At 36.3% G+C, this 23,649-nt stretch overlaps 1 protein-coding gene across 5 annotated transcripts in view; it reads left to right on the top strand.

Moving 5' to 3' along the window:
* Positions 1-19,808, top strand: part of KLHL32 (kelch like family member 32) — a 250,044-nt gene extending 230,236 nt beyond the window's left edge. For all 5 annotated transcript variants that reach the window (XR_004056958.1, XM_030929461.1, XM_030929463.1 and 2 more), the window contains 4 exons: positions 6,618-6,676; positions 9,958-10,150; positions 11,832-11,926; positions 18,198-19,808. Coding sequence is in view for 4 of the 5 variants with exons in the window: in XM_030929461.1 (XP_030785321.1) it covers positions 6,618-6,676; positions 9,958-10,150; positions 11,832-11,926; positions 18,198-18,359 (509 nt within the window). In the remaining variant the exon portion in view is untranslated. The remainder of the gene's footprint in view (positions 1-6,617; positions 6,677-9,957; positions 10,151-11,831; positions 11,927-18,197) is intronic.
* Positions 19,809-23,649: the final 3,841 nt, after the last annotated feature.

Here is a 23,649-nt window from a genome sequence, read left to right as displayed (position 1 = left end):
ATTTAAAGGAAAGAAAGCAATCAGATCACCTACGTTCTCCAAATAATTAACAAAGTTTTCATCCTAAACTGTCTTACCTGTATCCGGAAGAAGTTGTGCTTTGTTTATTTACCTTCACATCACTGCCCAGGAAATGGGGCTTGAAAAGGTTAAATGACTCCCCAGATCACACAGCTTAAACAGCTGACAGAGTTAGAATTTGAACTCTGTGTCTCTGATTCTTTAGACCATGCTTTTCCCACCAAACCACACAGGTTACCAGTTGTTTATCATGACAGTGAAGGTCTGCAAAATAGATGCTTAAATTGTAAAAAGAACTTCCAAATGGCATAAGACTGAAAGTAAATGATACACAGAAGCAGAGTGCTATCTGGAGATTTGTTTAGAATCAACAATCATTGACTGTCCTTAATTGCTTAACTGTCCGTCCTTTTCAGGGCAGAGAAGAGACACATAATGTCTCTCTGTGATTTTACAGTTCAGTTTCTAAAACATAAAGTTAAAATGTAAAGAGAAAGGTGATAACATGGAACTACTCTAAAATACATTGGTGTAGATTAGAAAATTGTTTTCTGAAAGGATTACGTACTACAGGAGTCTAATGGCCTTTGAAATTGGTATTGTAAGTTTTGAGTTTTTTTTTTTTTGTTGTTGTTGTTTTATGTCCAAGTCATTGGCTACAGAACTCTTCTCACGCAGAGAACCGCTTTTGTTTAGACGATTCATTTGTGTCTAACTAGATGGGTCTAGTAAAAGATGGTAAACTAAATGGTGAGCTGTATTGTTCTACCAAAGAATATCTGAACGATATCATTTGCTTTATTCCCAAGAGGAAAGAAGATGGTTAAAGCTAGGCCATAGAAGTAGGGAATGGCTGAAGAACTTGGTTGATGGTAGAAGGGAGATAAAAGATCAAAGAGCACATCAAAGCTGGGACATTAAAGACAGACAGAGGTGGCCTTGAGAGTTTGACCCTGCTGGAAATGTGCAAAAATATTTGGAGGCAGGATTTCAGCTTTCTATAGAATGAGGAATGGGGGTTAAAGTGAATATTATTGAGATTATAAAGGGCAGGTGAATCTAATTGATATCTGCATTATGGTTGATTTCACCCCCATTTTATCATTTCACTTATTAAACAATATGCATACTTTGCATATTTCTGGGTCACAAGTTTGTATTGTTTGCTCTAAATGACATAATTTATATTTTCAAATGCAGCAACCCTGCCTTTATAGGTATTTTGTAAATTAGAGACTTTGCAGGTTTTGAGTATATTAAGTACCCATCATCTGTGTGGGTTTCTCAGGTATGACAGAAATAATATGGATGATAGTTTTAATTTAATGCATGGATTATGTATGCTTCTATTCAAGATGCTAATTTAGTGGAAAGATTCTTGGCTATAATTGTTTAGTATTATAAATGTCCAGAAAATATGGACAGTCTGATGTCATATAAAAATAGATAATAAGTTTGGTTTTGCATTTATTATAAATATTCCTATGGTATTACTTTTCTTAAGGGCTAACAATGAGTGTAGTCCTCTAAACAGTGACTAATAGGAACTCACACTTAATGGCAGGTTATTCTTTAGGTAATTAAATTGTAAGCATGAAGCTTTAGTCTTTCAAGAACTGGAGAAAGTTTATGGAAGAGAGGAACTTAAACTATTAAAGAAGGAAAAGGGCCTTGGATTCTAAAAAAAAAAAAAAAAAAAAAAAAAAAAAAAAAACAAAAAAAAAAAACAAAACAAAAAAAACCCTGGTAATTCTGGTTATTAGAAAAAAGAATTATAAGAAATCTATTTCACACTACGCAATTCATTCATTCATTCATTCAGTATTTCACATACAGTCATCTGTATCTTTTATGGAAATGGTAAGAAATTTTTATAAACAGCTACAGGATTGTAGCAAACTTCCCTCTGTAGATTGTCTCTATGCCATGCACTCTAGTTCATCTGCAACCTATGAGGAAGTATCATCATGTCTGTTTTGCATATGAGGAAGCTGAGCGTGGCTGTGTTAAATGGCTTCCCCAAGGATACAGTCATAGAGGACACATGTTAATGCCACAGCCTGTCCTGAAACTCTTCCCTTAGACTAGTGTGAACCTGGCCACTGCATGTCTCCAGGACAGTTGCAGAAAACTTGAGATGGTTTTCCTCAATCCTGAATTTGCTGGCAGAATTCCAACCTGGAGCATGCTCCACCCTATGTGTGGAGATCAGTTCTTTGCATCCCACTCTGTCCTGGTTGTGCATTAGCACTGCATTACGAACCATAGGCATCTACTCCTGGAGTTTACTCTGTTTAATCAACAGAGGTGTTTTCTGTCGTTAAAAGAAAATTAGCAGAGCCATCAGACTTGACCTAGTCTGCCCATGTACCATGAAAGCAGTTTTTCTGTATACTCTATTTTATGAGTACTGTCAGCATTGACCAGTTGTTGCTTTTGAGTAGAATATGAGTTTGAGAGTCAGTGATCTCAGTAGCAGAGACAAAGGTTGCTTGTTTGGCAGTCGCTTGTCATCTCTCCAGTATGCACTCATCCATTTGTCACAACATTTTGTGGCGAGTTGCACAGGGAAGCTTAAGAAAAATGCTTTTCTCCTGTCTTGATGATAGAAAGCATTTCTCACTGCTGGTAGCATGGTGGTAACTTTTCATTCCTTCTGGCAGTTTTTAAAGACTTATTTGACTTTGGGGGAACCTGCAGTATATCTTTAAGTCACAGTTCAAAAGTATAAGACAGGGTTGCTCATTTTCAATTTTGGCTGAAAAGTCTTAACTTTCACTGTGGCACTTCAAAGTTAGAGAAAACTTGGTTTTAAAAATGGATGCTGATATGAGATGGCATATTTAATGACAGATGTATCTATAGAAAGCTGTTAAGATGCAGATTATCCCCCCTGGGGTGGGGGAGGGAGATCAAAACTGCCAATCTATAAAATATACTCGATAGAGGAAGGCATGGAATCTATCTTTGCAAGTGCTTTGATTGCAGGGGACAGTATAGCAGCATGTGGCATCGTAACCCAGAGCAGACAAATCAGCTTGATGACTTTCAAAGCCAGGAATACTGCTGCAGGCAAGGGTACTCCAGTCTAGGAGAAATTAAAACATATAGAGACTGTTATTAATTCCATATCTATTTTTGTATAGTCAAATCTGTATGCAAATCCTTAGCATCTCATTTCAGCAGATTAATCTAAAAGTGAAGAGTGTTATGTGAAGGGAATGTAATGATAAAGCCCTGCAAATGAGTAACACTGCTAAAGAAATGTAGGCTGCAAACTTGGATGCTTTTTTAAAATGTATTTTAGTATTGAGAGAAAAATGGTTTTTATTTATATGCTCATTTGTAAATTATTTCAAAGGGGAAAGCAATAGAACCAGTTTCCAAGGTTTTTCTTTGCAATCCTGACTTGGCAAAAGTTGCAGCACTAGGTTTGTTAGGCACCTCCTGTAGTTTAACATTCTAGAGGGAATCTATTAATATCACATAACTGGGACTTTAATTTTTACTCCCAACTAGTAACTTAATATCTCATTTCTAAACATTGTCATGTGAGTGAAAATTTGTATGTAAGGGTAAAGAATCTAATTACTGAGTGCAGATTAAGAAGAAAATGTATTATAGATGCATTTGTGGAAGATAGTAAATAATACTTCTGAAAAGCATGGAGATAAATTGTATGCCCTGCTTGGGAGAGGGGATGTAATAGCTACATTCTAATCCATTGCTTGTATGTTTAATCTATAATGGGCAGAGTCTGATACATAGAGTAGTGTAAGTATTTTCAAATAGTGTCATAAAACAGATAGTTTACTGCAGTAGATATTAATTCTATCCCATATTTCTAAAACAAGTAGAGAAACTTTTGAAGTCTTTAAATGATGGGTGGAGCTTTGCCCTCTGTTCCCTTTCAGTTAGAGAAGTGATTGTAGGCAAGCTGGACATTAATCTGGTGGTTATGGCCCAGATCAAAAGCACTAGCAATTATTTTAACCCTGAAGACTTGTGAAGTCTCAAGAGATTAAATTATTCTTGTGTGGTTATGCTGAGAAAGAATTATTGAACATTCTGTTTTTAATCACACAAGAAAGGGAAGGTTGGGAGTAAAAGCAAACACAACTCTATATTTTGACACACATCCTGACTATATAGGCATTTCAGCCTCAGCTTTCTTAAGTGTGTTTTCTTTTCCTCTGATTTCATTTTTAAAATGAGATGTTCGATGAGAAATCCAGAGAAGACTTTCTTTGAGGGCAGGAAGCTCATGTCCGTGTTCTTTGTGGATTTCTCTGCAGACAAAGCTTTTGTTGATCTTTAAAATCTTAAATCTTCAAGCTTCTGAGAGAATTTTAGAAATAGTCCACTAGTTAATAATAGCCAAAGCCAATTATATGAAAGATATAATCTCCTTCCTGGGGTTGAGTGAGAGAGTAATGATTGTCCTGGATAGGTTCCTTCTACTTTATGTATCCATTAGTTTTGATTGATTATTCCAGCTCAGTTAAGGATTAGACACTAATCCTCTGGATTCTCATTGACTTGACTCCTAGCCATGTAGTTGATGGTGGTTTCCTATTCAAAGTATTTGAACTGTCAAACCAAAACTGCACCAGATAAGGTTAAACAGAGAAAGAAGACTTTATTCAAGACTATTGCAATAGGAGAGAGTGATCAGAATACAGTTTGAAATCAATTCTATTAAGCGAAGTTTTTAAGAGGAGGGTTTCTAAGCACTGGGGTGATTTAGTAGAAAAGTACTGAAGAACACTTTGGGGGAGCTTGATTAATGGATATGTTGTACCCATGCAGTTATTTCTGAGTTGAAAATTTTGGTCTCTGTGATTAGGCCATCTGTGTTTGGTGCCAATTGGTGCCTATCAAAGTTAGGGTCCTTGGGAGACTGAGGTTGCAGTGAGCCGAGGTTGCGCCATTGCACTCCAGCCTGGGCAACAAGAGCGAGACTGTTTAAAAAAAAAAAAAAAAAGTTACCGTCCTACCTTCCCACAGAGGCTGGGATATAGGGGACTATCCTTGATGATTACATTTCAAAGGAATGGCTCTCTGGACCTTAAGGAAGATATTATTGGGTTGTAAAATTGGCAAGCAGCTTTTAAAATGATTTACATCTGAAAGAGGGAGAGAAAGAAATTATGATTACAAGTTTTCTAAAGTAAGTAATCTAAGAAAAGGGAGGTCAAGGGGCCTAGAGTCAGGAAGCAGCCTTTTTAAGTTTAGTCAAGCTAGGGGAATGTTAAGGCCATCTTGGTCAGTATTTTTACAGTATATGTTTTTTAAATTCAAAAAATTCCAGTAAGAAACTATTTTTAGTTTGGCTTAATTTTATATCTTTATTGAAAAATTAGGTGCTTCTTTGTGATACTTATTAAAATAAGAGTTTTATTCATTTTACACCAGTGCCTAGAACTATGTGTAAGGCAGTATTTCTAAAGATAGATTTCTTTGGTCCCATATCCTTGATATTTTATTATCTAACATTTAATATCTACTGGTGATATTTTCTTATTATGCTGTTTTACGTATTTTTTTTAGAGTTTTTCCACTTAATGGTAAACCTTAAAGCAAAATGTGTAACTTCTGGGTTTTACAGGGCTCAGTATACACTACAAGTATGAAAAGAAGTATGAGGACAAATAAGAGAAACTTAGCTGGAAGTGTGATGATTTTTTTAGTGGTTCTTGATTAGGTGGGTCTCAAGTCTCTTAGATCTTAGCAGTTGTCAAGAGGGCTTCAAAAGGGTTGATGACAATAGCAATTGCACTGAAGAGCCCTAGATTTGTGCTGCCCAATGTGGTAGCCATTAGCCACATGTGGCTTATTGAATCCTTGAAACATGGCTAATCTGTATTGAGATGCGTTGTGTCAAATATACACTGGCTTTTGAAGACTTACTATGAAAAAAAGAATATGAAATATATGAAAAATCTTAATAAGTTTTTGTTGATTTCATGTTGAAATGATAATTGTGGCTATATTGGGGTACATACAATTTATTAAATTTAATTTCACTGTTTCTTTTTACTTTTTATGTGGCTACTGGAAAATTTATCATTGCATATGTGACTTGCATATGTGGCTCTTATTATATTCTATTGTACAGCACTGGCTTTAGATCTTTTTTTGATAAGTAATATCAAGAGATATCAAGATATCACTGTGTTAGAGTACAGAGGTCCGAGCTTTAAAATGGACAATTTAGTGAAGGACAAGAATTTTCCATTTAACTATGTCCCTGGCATAAATTGTATAGAGATTTGTCTGTGTGTACTATGTTCACTCTCACTCCCTAATACTTTGTCCCTCATTCTGGCCATGCAGAACAGCTTGTCAGAATTGGGGTCCTCTTGGTAATGTCAGCATACTTGTTGCTTGCTCTTAACTGGATTGCTTCTGAAATGTTTCTTGAAAATGAAACTGCTTCAACAATAAGCTTCTTAATTATGTCATGGGCTCACCATGAGGGTATACAAACAGATCCTCGGCAGTAGCTCATTTTCCTTTAATTGTATCTCATTCTTATGTTGGAATATCCTATTTCTTATTCATGAAAAGCTCTAACACATGTTAATCCATTACAGGTGGAGTAACTAACACGGCACAATATCAGAACAGGCTAATGGTGTATGAACCTAACCAGGTAAGTATCATATAAGAACACGTCAATATTTTAATTAAAATGAATTTTAAAAGATTCCAGAGTAATTAGTAATTGAATGCCAAGTCTATACACACAGATATGCATCTTAAGCTTATATAGAGAAAAGGAAGCATCTGATTAAACTGCTTTTTGGTTCATTTTTTTGTTTTGTTACTCAAAAAATTTCAGCTCCTCTAGTTTTGTGCTATACACAACACATCACCCTTTCAGAGTTTTGCATAATATAGAAATGATTTTAACTGTCCTATTGCAATGTCCTTCTGGAAGGGGCTGCCATTCTAGGAGGGAATCATGCTTATGGTTTATTCTAAAACACAAGTATTCACTTAATATAGCCCAAATGACCTAAAACAGTATCTAGGACAACTCTAAAGAAGTATATGAAGAGTTTGAGAGATGGGAAGTATCTGAAGAGTTTTCGTCTAACAGCCGGGGGTTGAATATGCATTTGGATGGTGCCTGTACCTTCTTTTGTCCACTTTTCATGTACACCCAATTACTATTTTTCCCCCAAAGGAAATATTTTTGTTCTCTTTTCCATATACCAAAATATGTATGAACCTTGGCAATTGTCTGCTGAATTTTGCCATTTCTGTGATTTTGGTCATGTAAATATTTTTGATTATGACAGTATTCCAAAATGATTTGTAGGCTTAATATTCATCAGCTGAAGGTAGTGGGATATGACACAACAGGTTGGCTTTGGCAGTCTGGGTTGGGACTGGTCACCAAATTTATGTCCATAGTGGACTCAGTGTATTTGGTATCTTTTTATTTTAGCAATTACTTGATTCTGTATTTAATGAAGGCATTTCTCTCTTTGCAAAGTGTGTTTCCTGATGTCATTAGAAGCTGTAGATTTCAGAGACCAAATGTCCGTGGGTCAGCTGTCTCAAGAGGGATCATTAATTGCAGTTGCTTGAGTTTGGTGCACACGTGGTTAAAGAGGAAGAAGGCGTTAACATTTTTCAAATGAGTTCTGTTTCATGTTTGTACACACATGCTCTTTTAAAAAATTCTGCTGGCATATTGTTTACAGTGGGTACTGGCAAACATCACATCTGCTTGCATCTTGCTCAGAATCTCAATAACTCTATCATTCAGCCCTGGTGCTTATTTCTCTTCTAGGCCTTTGTGGAGAGTCGATAATGCCTGCCATCTGCCACAGAGCACATTGCTACCTGCCAACAGGCAGGCTGGGGTGACCTCTGCTTCCCCACCACTGATTAGTATTCACATGCTAGCTTATTAGGAATGACCCCACCAGGCCTCTCTGTTTCTTTGCCTTTACAGTGGTTGGCGGCTCACCTGGCAGGCACTGCAGTGAAGGAAGCTGAAGATATAATCAGGGGATGCAGGCAGGCTTTGCAAACCAGATGGCATCCATAGTCTGGTGGCAGGGGACTGGACTGCTAATGCAAACATTGATTCCTAATACTGTAATGGGTTGTATCATAGAAAACACCTAAGAAAAGCATCCTCAGAGTTTTGAGTTAAATATATTCATGTGTAATGTATTATAGATATTAGCAAAATAGCTGAAAGGCAGGCTTGACTATTTTATTAAAGAAGACATTTGATTGGAAGGAAATTCTTATGATATGTTCGAATGGGGCAATAGATGAATGCAAGCTTTTCAAGCCGTACAAATCACTTCTTTTCTTGAGTGTATCTTTAAAAGAGAAATTAGAAATGAGCTAGTCTGTATGCCTATTAGAGTGGACCAATTTTTATACAAAATGTTTATTGTTGTTGTCTTTTGCTTCTTCCCTTACAGTTTTGTGAAATGGTGAAATTCTATGTATTCAAAACATCGTATGACTTTTTTTTTTCTGGCCAAAATCCAAATTTTTCTTGGCAAAAAGGAATCTGGGTTATTCCTGTATGCTTAGTGTTTATGTAGAAAGAAAACTGTTAGGTTTATTTACCTGTCCATTACTTTCTTTACTTACCTGTCCATTACTTAGTTGAGATGTAAAATTAAAGTCATATTTGTTCTTCATTTAATTTTACAATGAGAGCCTTATTTTAAGAAAAGTTGGGCATACTCTTCTCATTACTGAGGGTGAACCAGAACCAAATGTTGGAGGTTTCACCATTCCCTAAAGTTATCATATAAAACTTAGTTTTCCAGTGGGGCATGGTGGTTCACGCCTATAATCCCAGCACTTTGGGAGGCTGAGCCTGGTGGATCATGAGGTCAGGAATTCGTGACCAGCATGACCAACATGGTGAAACCACATCTCTACTAAAAATACAAAAATCAGCCAGGTGTGGTGGCACATGCCTGTAATACCTGGGAGCCTGAGGCAGGAGAATGGGTTTGAACCTGGGAGGCGGAGGTTGCAGTGAGCCGAGATCATGTCACTGCACTCCAGCCTGGGCAATAGAGTGAGACTCTGTCTCAAAAACAAAACAAAACAGAACAAAACTTAGTCTTCCACCAAAACAAATAAATGTGTGCCTAGAAATAACCTTTCCCAATTTGGCAAAAGATGTGACTGTTAATATATTAAAGGAGGCTGATTAAAGGAAGTGTGGGTGGTTTGTTGCTGAACAAAATCTTAGCTCTTTCACTGATCTCAGGAGGTTAATTTTGGAAAGAACAGCAAAGCCATTACCCTATCTTATCTAGGGGCCTAAGGTACCCAATGATTATCATCACATCATTTTGAAAAAATGAGTATGTATTGAACATTTTTCATGTGCATTTTTCTAAGTGCTTTATGTGTATTAGCTCATTTAACCTTCACGATAGGCTTATCAGGTAGGCATTATTATTTTTACAGATGAGAAAACTGGCACAGAGATATTAAGTAAATTGCTTAAGATCACATACAAGTTATAAACCCAGGCAGTCTAGATCCAGAGACTGTTTTCTTAATCATTGCACCACTGTATACAGTATACCTAGCCATGTGCTTTCACGCTTAATGTATTTGCATGAATAAATTCTCTGAATTGGGTGAGATAAACATCATGAAAATTTCAATGTTCCCCTTATATAATTCAAAATGCACTATAAAATGCAATGCAAACTGGAAGAGATGCCATGTGTAAATCGCAAAAAACAATTGGAATATGTGACTCTTTTGTACTTGTTCTCATGTAAGAAGCACATACCTTTCAACATATATAAACAACATTCAAACAGAATGTTTGATAAACATTAGGGTTCCCACTACTTATGAGGCACTCATTACTGTTTTCTGACATAGAGGTCTCCTACTAACAGAATGCACTTAAATTTATTTTTTCAGAATAAGTGGATAAGCCGTAGCCCCATGCTGCAGAGAAGGGTCTACCATTCCATGGCTGCTGTACAAAGGAAGCTTTATGTTCTTGGAGGCAATGACCTAGACTACAACAATGACCGGATCCTTGTGCGCCATATAGATTCTTACAACATAGACACTGACCAGTGGACCCGTTGCAGTTTCAACCTGTTGACTGGCAAGTACCTTTGATTAAGTAAATCAGGAAAAGTAGATTCAACAAGTCACCAAACATGTTTCATAGACATCTTTAGGGCATCACTAAATATTAAGTGCATAGTTGTAGAAGAACTTGCATGTATTAACCAGAAAGATGTGTATCATTTATGTTCTAACAGAACTGGACTCATTTAGGTAGCTGAGCATCTGGTTTCTCAGGGCCTATATTACTACCATTATGTACATCCTCATATGGCTCAGAGGCATGTCAAGTCCATTATCATCTGTCAGTATTAACATGGAACTCTGATACAAATAGGAGGAACCAGACACTGAAAGATTTAATAACTCTTTACAGAAGGAATTTACTGTTACTTCTCACTGCTTTTAGTCTTATTTCTTGTGAGTTCAGGAGGAGCATGGTCTTCATTATTTGTCACTGTCAAATACTGTTTCTGGGAGTATTCTCCTAGAAATGAAACCCTTAAGTAGTTCTGTGCACAGGAGTTTAGCTGCATTTCTGGCCACAAATACCCATCCAAGCATTTACCACAGGGCAACATTAGGTATGGACCATTCTCATCCCAAAAAAGGATGAAGGTAACATGGTGAACAACTTACCCCTCATGTTTCTTTATGGAGTTAATAACTTTTTCCCCCTTGTCAGCTTGCATTGTTAACATATGTAAGTGATCAGATCCCTTCCAGGTCTGCTCAAATAATAGGAAAAATCACAAACTGAAAATGGTAGGTTGGGTTGAGACATTTTAGTATGCTGAGTGGGCACTCAATCCCTTGCAGCTGCTGCTGGGGGAGGCAACACTGGGAATCTAACCAGAGGTTTAGACGCTTGTATTGAGCTCCTGTTTTTGCAAAATGATTTTTGAGGCCCCCTGGACAAGGACTTAGAAACTCGGGCCTTCGATTCTGGATCTGTGATTCTGCCTGCTGTAAGATCCAGCTTATTTATTGCCCCAGTCAATCCTGTGTCAGCCCATCAATAAAAAGAGACTCTTTCACTCTCTGATGGCCTCCAGGGAAGAATATGTGGTAGTGAGTTATTCTGTCTTCTTTTTGAAATGGGAGGGGAAACCTTTCATCATTTTGGCGTGCCAGTATCTGGGGATTATCCAGGCTGATCCCAGCTCAGGAACTTTAATATAATCTTTAAAATGTTGGGTATGTAAAGAAAGGTAGGATAGCAACTTGATCAATCTTTTCTGCCGTTTGTCTTCATTTGGGGCATGCTAGGGGCATGGCTCTGCTTTATTGGCTTCTTGGAGTTGCAGCTGTTACTTTACAAATGTAAGCACTTGCCTAAAAAGCATTTGCGGGTACTAGAAAAGGTGTTTGCATTTTTATAATATACCTTATTTCCACCACTGTAAATTAATGGCATATGACATAGTATAGAATTCAGTTCTACATGGCTTACTATTGCTGTATTTAATGCTGTATTTACTAACTTGGCTGGCTAATAAGTGTTTTGGCCTGGTTCTGACCTGACACAGATTCATTCTCTGAGAAATAGTGCTTAATTTTTCTGAGTACTGGGAGGCAGTGATTAGTTGTTGCAAAAATCCCATGGAGTATACAAATGTGCCACAGGGAAAAATTGTATCCCTCAGTGGCAAAAGGGTTAATTAAAATATGTAAGAAAAGGATTTTTTTTTCTTTTTATTCAATTCTCTTTACTTTAGGCCAAAATGAATCTGGAGTTGCTGTCCATAATGGGAGAATATATTTAGTTGGTGGATATTCAATTTGGACAAATGAGCCTCTGGCTTGTATCCAGGTGAGTGGTTGAAGTTCCTTTTGAAGTTTGTTCAGGTGGTTCAGTGAGGTTACATTTTGCAATGCTGCTACTGAAGAAAGAGATATTTATATTTAGAAAGAGGCTTAACGTCTCCTTTTTGTGTGCAACTAGTTCAGCCACTAAACTTCATCCTGTATCCTAAAAGTGATGCCTAAATAAATTATTGAGCCCTATTAAAAATAGAAATGGGGATGAGCTTTGAAAAATATATGTAATATGTTTTGGAAACTGGGAAACTGGGATAGCTTTCCCTTTCTCATAAACCAAACACTTCTAAAAATCTTTGGCAATAGTTCCTTCACATCCCCCAAGTTATACAAATACTTCCTTTCCACACCATTGCCTTATTTTCTATATTACACTTCATTCATTCTCATACAGTTCATTCAAGTCCCTGATAGGGACAGCCTCTGTTCCAAAGAATAGCCCTGGTGCATCAGCGTATGAGCAGCCCAGGCTGGGCAAGTTGCCAGCTGGGCCTTTCAGAAGAGCAATAGCCCTTGTTGATAGACACATTCATAGTCTTATTCCTATTATTATTTTACTGTTATTACCACAGTTTTCTATTTTACATGTTCTCTGATAAAATATTGACATGTATTAGCCCTGACCTTTCTTCCTGACCTCCAGAAAAGTATATCCTTATAACTACTTTTATTATCTAATCTCATCTTTATGGGAAGATTTTTAACAACTGCATCAATATCTTTAATAGTTGCAGAACTGTTCAACCTTTTTCTTTCTTTATCAGTCACATCTCATAAGGTACATATATTTTCAAGAAACTTCCATGTTGTCTAAGTTTTCAAAATTGCTAGCATATAGTTGTTGTGTTGTCCTTAGTTATATCTCCCTTTACATTCATAATATTGTCTCTTCTTCTCTTGATTTGTCTTGACAGAGGTTTGTCTGGGAAATTTAAAGTACTTCTATTATTCATATAGATGAAGTTAAAAAAAGTCGGCAAGGGTAAGGTAGATAAGGAAAATATAATTAACAAGCTTGTCTGAATGGATATGAGTTCTGATTGAGCAGTTGGAAAGAATATATTTTTCTTAGCATACATGGAACATTTACAAAAACAGTCATGTACTAGGGTTAGGGTTAAGAAAAACTTTAGTTAAAAAAATTAAGTATTGTATAGTATTATGTATCTCTAATACAATGTAATTAAGTTAGAACTTAACAACCCTACATAACTGGAATTAATAAAACACATTGCTATATAACTTATAGGTTAAAGAAGAAATCATAATGGAACTCAAGAAATTTCCCAGAACTGTGATAATAAAAACAATACACAGCAAAGCTTGTGAGATATAGCTTCGTAAGTTAGAAAATGAACCAAAAAGTAATCCCAAAGAAAGTAGAAGGGGAGAGATGATAAAGATGAGAGAAAATTAATAAACTGGGAAATGATAATACAGGAGAAAATAATTATCAAAGCCACACACACGAAGAACCACATAAGTCTTCAAGGGAGTTCACTGAAGGCTGCCTTGTACTGGTTTTAGTTAGTTAATGGAAAGCTGCCTTAGACTAGAGCTTCGTCCTTTCGAATAACAACAAATGAGCAAACTTTTCTCCAAAGAGTGCTTCTAGTCTTCATCCAAGCATGTATTTGGTAGTCTTTCATAGTCTTTTAGGTTTCTTTTTAGTTTTTACTTTTCAGAATTGGTAGAACTTAGAACTGGGCAACAGTTCTCTATGGTGCTGGAATGCTGTTTTTTAAGTGACTTTGGGACCCTCATTTGATCACTTGCACAATGGAAGTAAGTTTGGGTTTATCATGAAATAAAATTGTAAATTTTAAATACATTTATGAGCATATGTCTACTAATTTTAGTATCAGATTAGCTCAAGGAATAGAAGATGAATGGAAATCATAACATAATGCGGAAATAAAGAAAATGCTGTACACATCAAGTTTAGGAGACCAGAGTGCTGCCACAGTGCATTTTTTTCCACATCTCATATTTTCTTAGCAGTCTTGAATGTTAGCTTGTAAGACATAGAAACTTAAATAAAAAAACTTCGTAGTCACATCATTTGTTTTTTGTCACCAAAGAATTTTTCTGTAGAATGATCACTAATCATATACACTAATTAATTGCTAATGACATTTGACTGTTTTCAAACAAATCCATCCACAAGAAATGAAGAGTTATACAAGTGGGTATTTTAAACCACTGAGGATGTTTGAGAGTATCCTCAGGATTATGGTGATTCTCAAAGGGGATTCAATTATTTTTTTAAATCAATACCTGTATTAGTGGAACAAGTTTCACCTCTGAGATTGTACAATAATATATTCTAATATATTTGCTTTTAAATAAAAGTCAGCATGATGGGTATTTCTGTGTTCCAGTAGCCATTTTGATGAACAGAATCAATCCTTTGGCAAAGGCTGTTTATTCCTTTGGCTGGCACACTGGTCCGACAAAGCACAGACAAATTTGTTAATTTTTTTTTTCCCCTGACAGTGTGTTACTCTGTCGCCCAGGTTGGAGTGCAGTGGCGTGATCTTGGCTCACTGCAACTTCTGCCTCCTAGGTTCAAGTCATTCTCCTGCTTCAGCCTCCTGACTAACTGGGATTTCAGGCGTGCGCCACCATGCCCAGCTAATTTTTTGTATTTTTTAGTGGAGACAGGGTTTCACCATGCTGGCCAGGCTGGTCTCAAACTCCTGACCTTGTGATCCACTCACCTCGGCCTCCCAAAGTGCTGGGATTACAGGTGTGAGCCACTGCACCTGGCCCATTTGTTAATTTTAGGAGCCTTTACTATTAATAGGTAACAAGTATCCCTATAAGCATATGGATTATCACTTAAAGAGATGTTTGAAATAGAGGTATTCAAGGATAGTCACATGTATCTTGCATTTTAGTTAATGACAGCTGGTTACAGGCTATATTATCATTCATTCTGAACTAAAGCTTAATTTTTTTTTTTTTTTTATGTTATGGATGACTACAGAACAATTTGTTTCAATACATTCACAGTAATAAATTGATGGTTGGAGAGAATAGCTACATGTTCAAAAGTAGGCCACTTCTTTACCACTTAAAGAACATCCAACAGAGGCAAGATGATGGGAGACTGGAATAGTATTTATGAGAAAATGCTTAACAGTGGAAATTCCTAAGTATGTCAGTGGGTTGAGAAGGACAGAAGCATGGTGGGGAAAATCATATGCATACTAAAAATATAAAGGTTTAAATTTTTTGTGTCATCAATCACAAATCTATATGTTTGATCTAAGATTAATCCACAAATCATTAATCCAAGAGCATGGCTGATTAATGGAAGTCATACTTAAATAGTTCTGAGATTGTTCTATTAACATTTGGAAGTACTAATTGTTTTTTGCCCTCACAAGTACCAGCTGATAATTTCTCATTGAACTGTCCCTTCTGGACCCTAATCCAAGCTCATTTAACTGTGATTTGTAGGATTCAACCACAGTGGGATGAATCATGTCCAATGTTGAAAAAGCATACTTTATTTCCTGCTACTACTCTGATTTAGCTCAGACTATTTATCCATCAGAAGGACAACCCAAACAAGAGAAAAGCAGAGATACTCTTAGATTGAGATTTGGACTTGTTAGTAATAAACACTCATGGAAAATAGTGGAAATAGATTACTGACGAAAGTGAAGGTGTTCTTATTTAGTGGGTGTGTAAACTAATGTCTGTCACAGAGGTTTGACTCTAATCTTGCGTGCCATGGATGACAAGTGGCACATAAAGGAGCAGCTGCCTAACTGTGCAAGTGATTAGTCTATGTTTCTAGATCACCTCTACTGTTCTCTTCATTTACTATTATTTCTTTTTGGCTGGAGGATACAGTGCCAGCTTGGCACCACATTCTCTCAAACGCCTTCTTTCAGCCAGTTTACAGGGGAGTGTTTTGGAGAAAAACTGCCAATGCTTCCTTTTCCCTTCTCAGATTAAATACATTACATCTGCTTAGCATATGCAGTCTCTGTTGGCCCAGGAAACCAGACAAAAGCTCTCTGGATGATTATCTCATTAGTATTTTGCCTTCTAAAAATGTTTTCAGTCAGAAGGGAGAGCACAAAATCCTTGCTCTTTCTGGGTTGCATCTTGAGCTCAAATACTGGCTCCACCCCTTGCCGTGTGACCCTGAGAAAGTCATTTAATTTTTTCTGGTGTCAATTTTCTTCTCTGTAAATTGAAGACAATACTTATAGAGTTGTGGTAAATACTAAAGGACCTCTGATTTACTTTCTGTATCTAATGAAATACTAGCCAAAATCCCACCGGGGTTTTCCCTTTTCTCATGGGGCAAAGTAGTCAAACTGATGTTGAAAGTTTCTCTAGGAAAGTAAATGTGTAAGAATAATCAAGAAAATTTTGAAAATAAATGGAGTCTTGCCTTACCTAGTCAAAACAACTGTAAATGTGACACTGAAAGAAAGTACGTCAATTAACAAGAGAACAGAGAAAACGTTTGTATTTAGTATATGAGTTATTTTAAATTAGTAGTGACAGGGTATATTGTTCAATAAAGAGATTGGGACATCTAATCTCCATTTAAGTTTGTTCTTTCTTTTGTTCTAGGACTTAGTAATTTCCTCCTTTGTGAACATGGATTCCCAAATTTCAAGGGCCCATTTCCTGTAAAATAATGCGTCATTGCAGTTAAAGTCTTTTTTTTTTTTTTTGAGATGGAGTATCGCTCTGTCGCCCAGGCTGGAGTGCAGTGGCGCGATCTTGGCTCACTGTAAGCTCTGCCTCCCAGGTTCAAGCCATTCTCCTGCCTCAGCCTCCAGGGTAGCTGGGACTACAGGTGCCTGCCACCACGTCTGGCTAATTTTTTTTATTTTTAGTAGAGACGGGGTTTCACCGTGTTAGCTAGGATGGTCTCGATCTCCTGGGCTCGTGATCCAACCGCCTCGGCCTCCCAAGGTGCTGGGCTTACAGATGTGAGCTACCGCGCCCAGTCTATTGCAGTTAAAGTCTTCTTAAGATTTTTCCACACAGGTGATAGATGAAGGCATGAGGGTGGACTAGATCATTAAAGAAGGATACTAAGAGGTCTGTGATTGAAATATTGGGAAACACCTACGTACAGGATGCAGATGAAGGAAAAGGGACCCAAGGTGGATTGCAATATGACAATGTCAATGACAAACTTTCATTTTTTTAAAACACTAATTCCAAGGGGGGCAAATGTTTAAATAGAGAAAAGTCAAATGAAGAGGGATTAAGATAACTGCAGACTTCAAAGAGCCGAATAGGTTTGACAAATTGGGTGAGAGCAGCTTTCCTGAAGAAAGAATTTTCCTACTTCGAAGATTCAGCCAGGTTCAGTTAGGAGATAGCAGGCACTGACTAACAAGGAAGCTGTGCTATATAAGAAGAGAGAGGCCAGGCGCAGTGGCTTACACTTATAATCCCAGCACTTCGGGAGGTTGAGGTGGAAGGATCGCTTGAGCCCAGGAGTTTGAGACCAGCCTGCGCAACATGGTGAGAAACCATCACTACAGAAAATTTACAAATTAGCTAGGCGTGGTGGTGTGCACCTTTGGTCCTGGCTACTCAGGAGGGTGAGGCAGGAGGACTGTTTGAGCCCAGGAGATCAAGACTACAGTGAGCATCACTGCACTCCAGCCTAGGTGACAGAGCAAGACCCTGTCTCAAAAAAAAAAAAAAAAAAAAAAAAAAAAAAAAAAAAAAAAAAAAAAAAAAATTAGAACTCCAGCATGAACAGGAAAGAACTGGGGAAAAACTTCCAGAATCAACTGAACTAATTTTGAACTTGCTACTAAGCTGTGTTATATTCCACTACCTGCCAGACACTGAGCTAGATGTCATCAGTTTTCACAACAAAGCTACAAGGTCTTGTTTGCTTCATTTCACAGGTGAGGATGTTTAAGCCAACATGATGACAGACCACCTACTAACTAGTTTGGGCAAGTTATTTAACTTGTCTAAGGCAGTTTTCTTACATGAAGATAATGCTACCTACCTCTAATTGTTCTGAAGATTAAATGCTTATAAATAATACATGTATGTATATATGTACATCCAGAAACATACTAACATAGTGTAGCATTTAGTAGGAGCTTAATAAATATCTCTGGTATCATCCAAGCAAGAAAAAGAATTCCTCAAATATGGTGATGGTAGCATAACTAAGTCCAGAATTTCTTTTATGTATACATTGCTTGATTTTGGGCAGTCATCTTGATGTACAGACTTCTTCTCTTCCTCTTTTGAAGGTACTGGATGTAAGCAGAGAAGGCAAAGAAGAAGTATTCTATGGACCTACACTCCCTTTTGCTTCCAATGGAATAGCAGCATGCTTCCTTCCAGCTCCATATTTCACATGCCCTAACCTTCAAACTCTTCAAGTGCCTCATCACAGGATTGGCACCATCTGAAAAGCCAATGCCATCATGAACAAGAGGAAAACATAGCCCTGACTGTTGGATACTGGGCATGAAAAGACTCAGTGCTCAATGCTTCCTTGTCTTGCTTTATAGGTCTTGTATTCTGATAAATTTAAGCAAAAAATGAACAATTTTCTAAAATACATTATTAAAAACTCTTGTCACCCTTCTCAGTGTATGTCAACACGCAATATGTATGACTTTTATTGTGGTAGCGCTTAGTGCCAACTTAAGGTACATTGTGTCCCAAGGGTCTTTAGAGCATTCTTTGTACACTTTTTCTAATCAGCACTGTCTTAAGACAACACTGTTAGTAAGGCAATTTATTGGACAAAATGGCATCGATGATCTTAAAAAATATATATTCTGTACTTAATCCCTTTATTATTTAAAGCTGGGCTTGTAATTTTTCTTTTTAAAATTTAACATTATGCAGCCCTGCTCAGTAGAGACTCAGCATTATGACATCATAAATTTTTAAATGCCATATTTTATTCAAGGTGATACGAATAATAGACGTACACTGGAACAGCAGTTGAAACACCCAGATTTTTCACCTTGGTTACTCTGACCTTGGGTCAGAACCTAACTTTACAATGCTTCAGTTTTCCCACCTTTTAAGAAGGATAATTTAAAAGAACATCATGAGGATTAGGCAAACATTTTGAAATACTTTGCTCAAGAAAAAGAAAAATGTTACTGAAATTACAAGGTATTTTACTGTCTTTAGAACCTTGTAATTGAACAGGGAGATTATTTTTGAAGTTTAAAAATTAGTAGATAGAATTTGGAAACATGTTATGGAATAAATGATTCTAAAAAGCATGTGAAAGAGACACACAATTAGGAAATAGGGAGTTTATTAAAATCAAAGATATCTAAACTTGTACAGATATCTAAATTTGCCTCAAGTAACTCTCAGATGTCTCATTTAAAATCATTTAGTGAAAAATGACATTTAAAGCTAAAAAATAATTTAGTTGTACTAATTATGGTACCATAAAGTGCTTTGACATAAATTTGAACCTAGAATTGGCAGTTCTAATAAAAGTTTTTCCACTTTGTTAAAGGTTATGTCAATCTTGAGTGCTTGTGGGATTCTTCTGCACCACCAATACATATTTTATTACTATCACTTTTAATAATGCATAGGAATTCTTTTTTAGGCTAGTTTTTGAGTTTGCTTTGTCTATAACAAAAAATAAATACAACAACTTAATAATCACATTGGAAAACAAATTTAACAAGTATAATGTGAGTTTTTCTTTTTTCCTAACTTCCTCAGGACCTAGGTCACCTTTATTAAAAGGAAGAATTCACTCTTTTTTCCTTGAGAGTTTAATCATTCAGCAATCCCTCTCTTAAAGGAAATTGTTATTTTATTCATGTAACCATTTTTTTGTAATCAAAAGTAAATAAAAACCATCTTTTTGTCTTGCATACAGAATTCACTAACTTCATATATCATTATACATAAAACATAGAAATAAATATATGGTTTCTGGTTATTCAGATTTAAAGGGCAGGAAGGAGGCTAGGGAAAACAGGTAAATTTTAAAAAGAATAGGAATTTAGTATAGACTAAATTCCTTAGTATACTTAGTATATTTCCTTTAGTATAGATAAACCAATGTTGAGGACAGTTCTCAACAGTGAAAATTGATATTGACAATTGATATTTAGAATGAAGACAGCTTCTTTAAATGGTTTAAGCCATCTAAACTAAATTTTAAAAATGCCTTACTAAGGCAGGAAAATGAATTCCAGTATTTCAGAAATCTTTTCAACAGGGACTTAAGTATTCGGCTATATTAATTTTTCTCCTTGGGACATGAATTTTTTCTCTAGCAGTTTTACCTAGTAAAACTATTAAAATCTATTTGTATTCCCAGGCCCTACATCCAGTCAATGAAAGGGAAAGCTCTAAAATCAAGCTTGCCCAATTAATGGAAAGGTAGCCTGAGACTACCCTCATTTCTGTACATATTTTTAACAATTCATATAAAACAAATCAGCATATGTTATCAAACCCCTCCTAAGTGATCTTTATAATGTAATATTCACTAATATTACAGAACTGAACTCAGAATTTTAAAAAGTTTTAGCGGGTTCAGACACATCCTTTATAGCTATAGCCAAGAGTAGTACAAAAACATAACATCTCTTCCCTAAAAGGGAAAAAACCTAGATAAGTTATAATTAGATCCTTTTATTCAAGGTTATCAATAATAGAATTCTATTAAACTATGTCTGGTCATATGAGCCAAATTTCACTGAAACTATTCAAATATGCATTTTCGATTTAAGTGAACTACCCTATAGTAATTCATCTTCCATTTCCATTTTTATTCTTCAAAATTAAAGGTTATATTGTATTTGTAATGTAAATTATTATAATAATGTGAATTTCTATAGGAAGGTCATGAGACTTGCAAACATTTAAATATCACTTCAAGATTTTACTTTAAAAGAGAAAACAAAATACAGTACCACACAGATGATAACAGATGTTCTTGGTGTTAAAGGAAAAGCCAGCAAAGATGTGAGTTTCTAAAATCATCTGTACAATGCAATAACACTTCTTAGATCCTTAATAACAAAATAGCAATTAGGTAATGATTAGGGTACTTTTCATACTTTTTCCTTCATATTTTCTTCACACTTTAACCACATGTACATCAAACTCTTTCAGCTACCACGACATCTGAAAACTTAACTTTCTATAGTTTTACCACAAATATAAAAACATCAGTAATAAGATAGAAATTATTCCTTCTGGTAACATGGCTCATTTTTACTTTAGCTTCCAAATACTGAATCTGTTATAAAAAGGAAGTTTTCAATAATCAAGGGCACAATGTAAGTTAAATATATACTTTTATTACTATATATAAATTTTTATCATATGCACAAACAAGTCATAAATATGTATATAAAATTAAAATGTCTACAATTTTTCTAGAAGCACAATTCACAAATGCAATGAATTGGACATCCATCGGCACAACAAACATTTTAATAAGTATAAACTGGTCAATTCCAACCATTTGGTAATTTACAATGCAGGTTATCACAGTATCAAAATACACATATCTTATTAAATTTGTGACGAATATGCTATGTTGCTAGCTTCCCAAACCAACTGTTTCTAACCAAATAAAGCATATTATTTATATTGGCATACTATACTCTTGCCTGACAAGGCAATATTTTTAACTCTAAGAGGGGTAGGCAAAAGATCAGTTTTTTGGAAAATATAAGATTTATATAAAAAGTCTGGGCCGGGCGCAGTGGCTCAAGCCTGTAATCCCAGCACTTTGGGAGGCCGAGACGGGCAGATCACGAGGTCAGGAGTTCGAGACCATCCTGGCTAACATGGTGAAACCCCGTCTCTACTAAAAAATACAAAAAGCTAGCCGGGCGAGGTGGCTGGCGCCTGTAGTCCCAGCTACTCGGGAGGCTGAGGCAGGAGAATGGCGTAAACCCGGGAGGCGGAGCTTGCAGTGAGCTGAGATCTGGCCACTGCACTCCAGGCCGGGCGACAGAGCGAGACTCCGTCTCAAAAAAAAAAAAAAAAAAAGTCTGGATAAAAAAGCAGTGGTTTAGTACAGATGATTCAACTTTTAATGAGGTTTCTGTATCTATTTACCTTTCAGACATGGGGAGATATGAGTGGTATGATAACATGTACGGTTTGGGGAAGGCAGATTTCTAAAGGCTTTTCCGAACTGTAGAAACTTGTCAAATTTTTATATAACATATAATTTTAGCTGTCAAAGATTCTGTGAAAGTACATGGAAACAAGTCCATGTAATTATTTAAGAACAAGGTAGTTAAAAAAATTTGTTGTAAAGCATGGAAGAAAATAATAGTAGGTAATGAAAACCCACAAACATCTGACTCACAAATATTATATAGATGCTGAAGTAGAAAAAGTCAAATATGCTTAAGAAGAAAACATACGAAGGACAGGTATAGATATACAAGTTTTAAACTATGAAATTCTTCTAATGCAAATGAACTCAATACTGAATGACTTTTCCACAATCCTCCGTGCTTCCTTCCTCGCCATGGAAACATTCTAATTAAATTGAAATTTAAATCATAACCAAATCCAAATGCCTAATAAAGTCCTTTCATCACTGTTGTCCTTCAATTGTCTTTTATAGTCTATCTGGTATTTTATAGATATTATTTGACTGGAATACTCATGTCTCCAAATGTGTATTTTAATTTTCTTCCTATTTAAGTGTCTTCAATTTCTATAGGAAACAGGTCCTATACAGTTTCCACACTGTAAACTGAATGAGGCTGAGTGCAGGATGAACATGGCAATCAGAGAAAACTGCTAAACAAGCCTCTTGTTTGGAAAGAGATAAGCTTGAAGATAAAAGGTACAGTCAGATAGGTAGCAGAAAGTCTCCAGACTGAAGAGTTTGACCATCACCTTATAAACAATGGGAAGTTATTGGAAGTCCTTGAGCAGAAAAGTAACAAGAGGAAAACAGTATTTTAGGAATACACATTTCAGAACATAAGGTGTAGGAGAGGAAACCAGGGGTAAGGAAATAAGTAGTGCCCAACAGAAGAAACAAACAACAAACCAGTGGATGCAAGGCATTGCAAAAAGAAAAAAAGAAGCCTAAGAGCCCGTAATAGTAATCAACTGAAAGTGGGAGAAAAACAAAGAACCTAAAATGCCTCTGACATTTCAAGGCTAAATAACTTGGGACAAGAGTGTATTTCCTGGGTAGAAAATGAAAGCAGGAGGTAGTCTGAAATGGATTGGTTCCAGGATCCCCTGTGCATACCAAAATCTGCACATACTCAAGTCCCGCAATTGGCCCTGAGGAACCTGCCTATACAAAAAGTCCTCCATATACTCAGATTTTGCATCCCACAAATACTGTATTTTAGATGCACATATAAGTGGTCCCGCACAGTTCGAACTTGTGTCGAACGTTCAAGGGTCAACTGTATATGTAGGAAGGAGCAGCATCATTGTGGAACTGACGGGAAGGTAAAAGACAATTGTCACAGGAAGGACAAAGAACATGAGAAAGGAGAACAAACTCAGATTTGACCAAAAGAGAATGGCTTATATTACACTGGTAGAAGTAGCCTCTGAAATTACAGGGTATTTAGGGAAAAGTGGCTATTAAAGAAGCAGGTATAAGGGACTCCAAGTCTGGGAATGGAAGAAGGCAAGATTGTATTAATAAGTGAAAGATCAGTGAAGATTTTTAAAAAAAGGAACTGAGCCATAAATTTTCTTCTTTCA

This window comes from Rhinopithecus roxellana, chromosome 4 (assembly GCF_007565055.1).
Source record: "Rhinopithecus roxellana isolate Shanxi Qingling chromosome 4, ASM756505v1, whole genome shotgun sequence".
In the NCBI taxonomy this organism is placed as follows: Eukaryota; Metazoa; Chordata; class Mammalia; order Primates; family Cercopithecidae; genus Rhinopithecus; species Rhinopithecus roxellana.
Note: the sequence above shows the minus strand (reverse complement) of the source record. Positions and strands in the feature narration are given on the sequence as shown.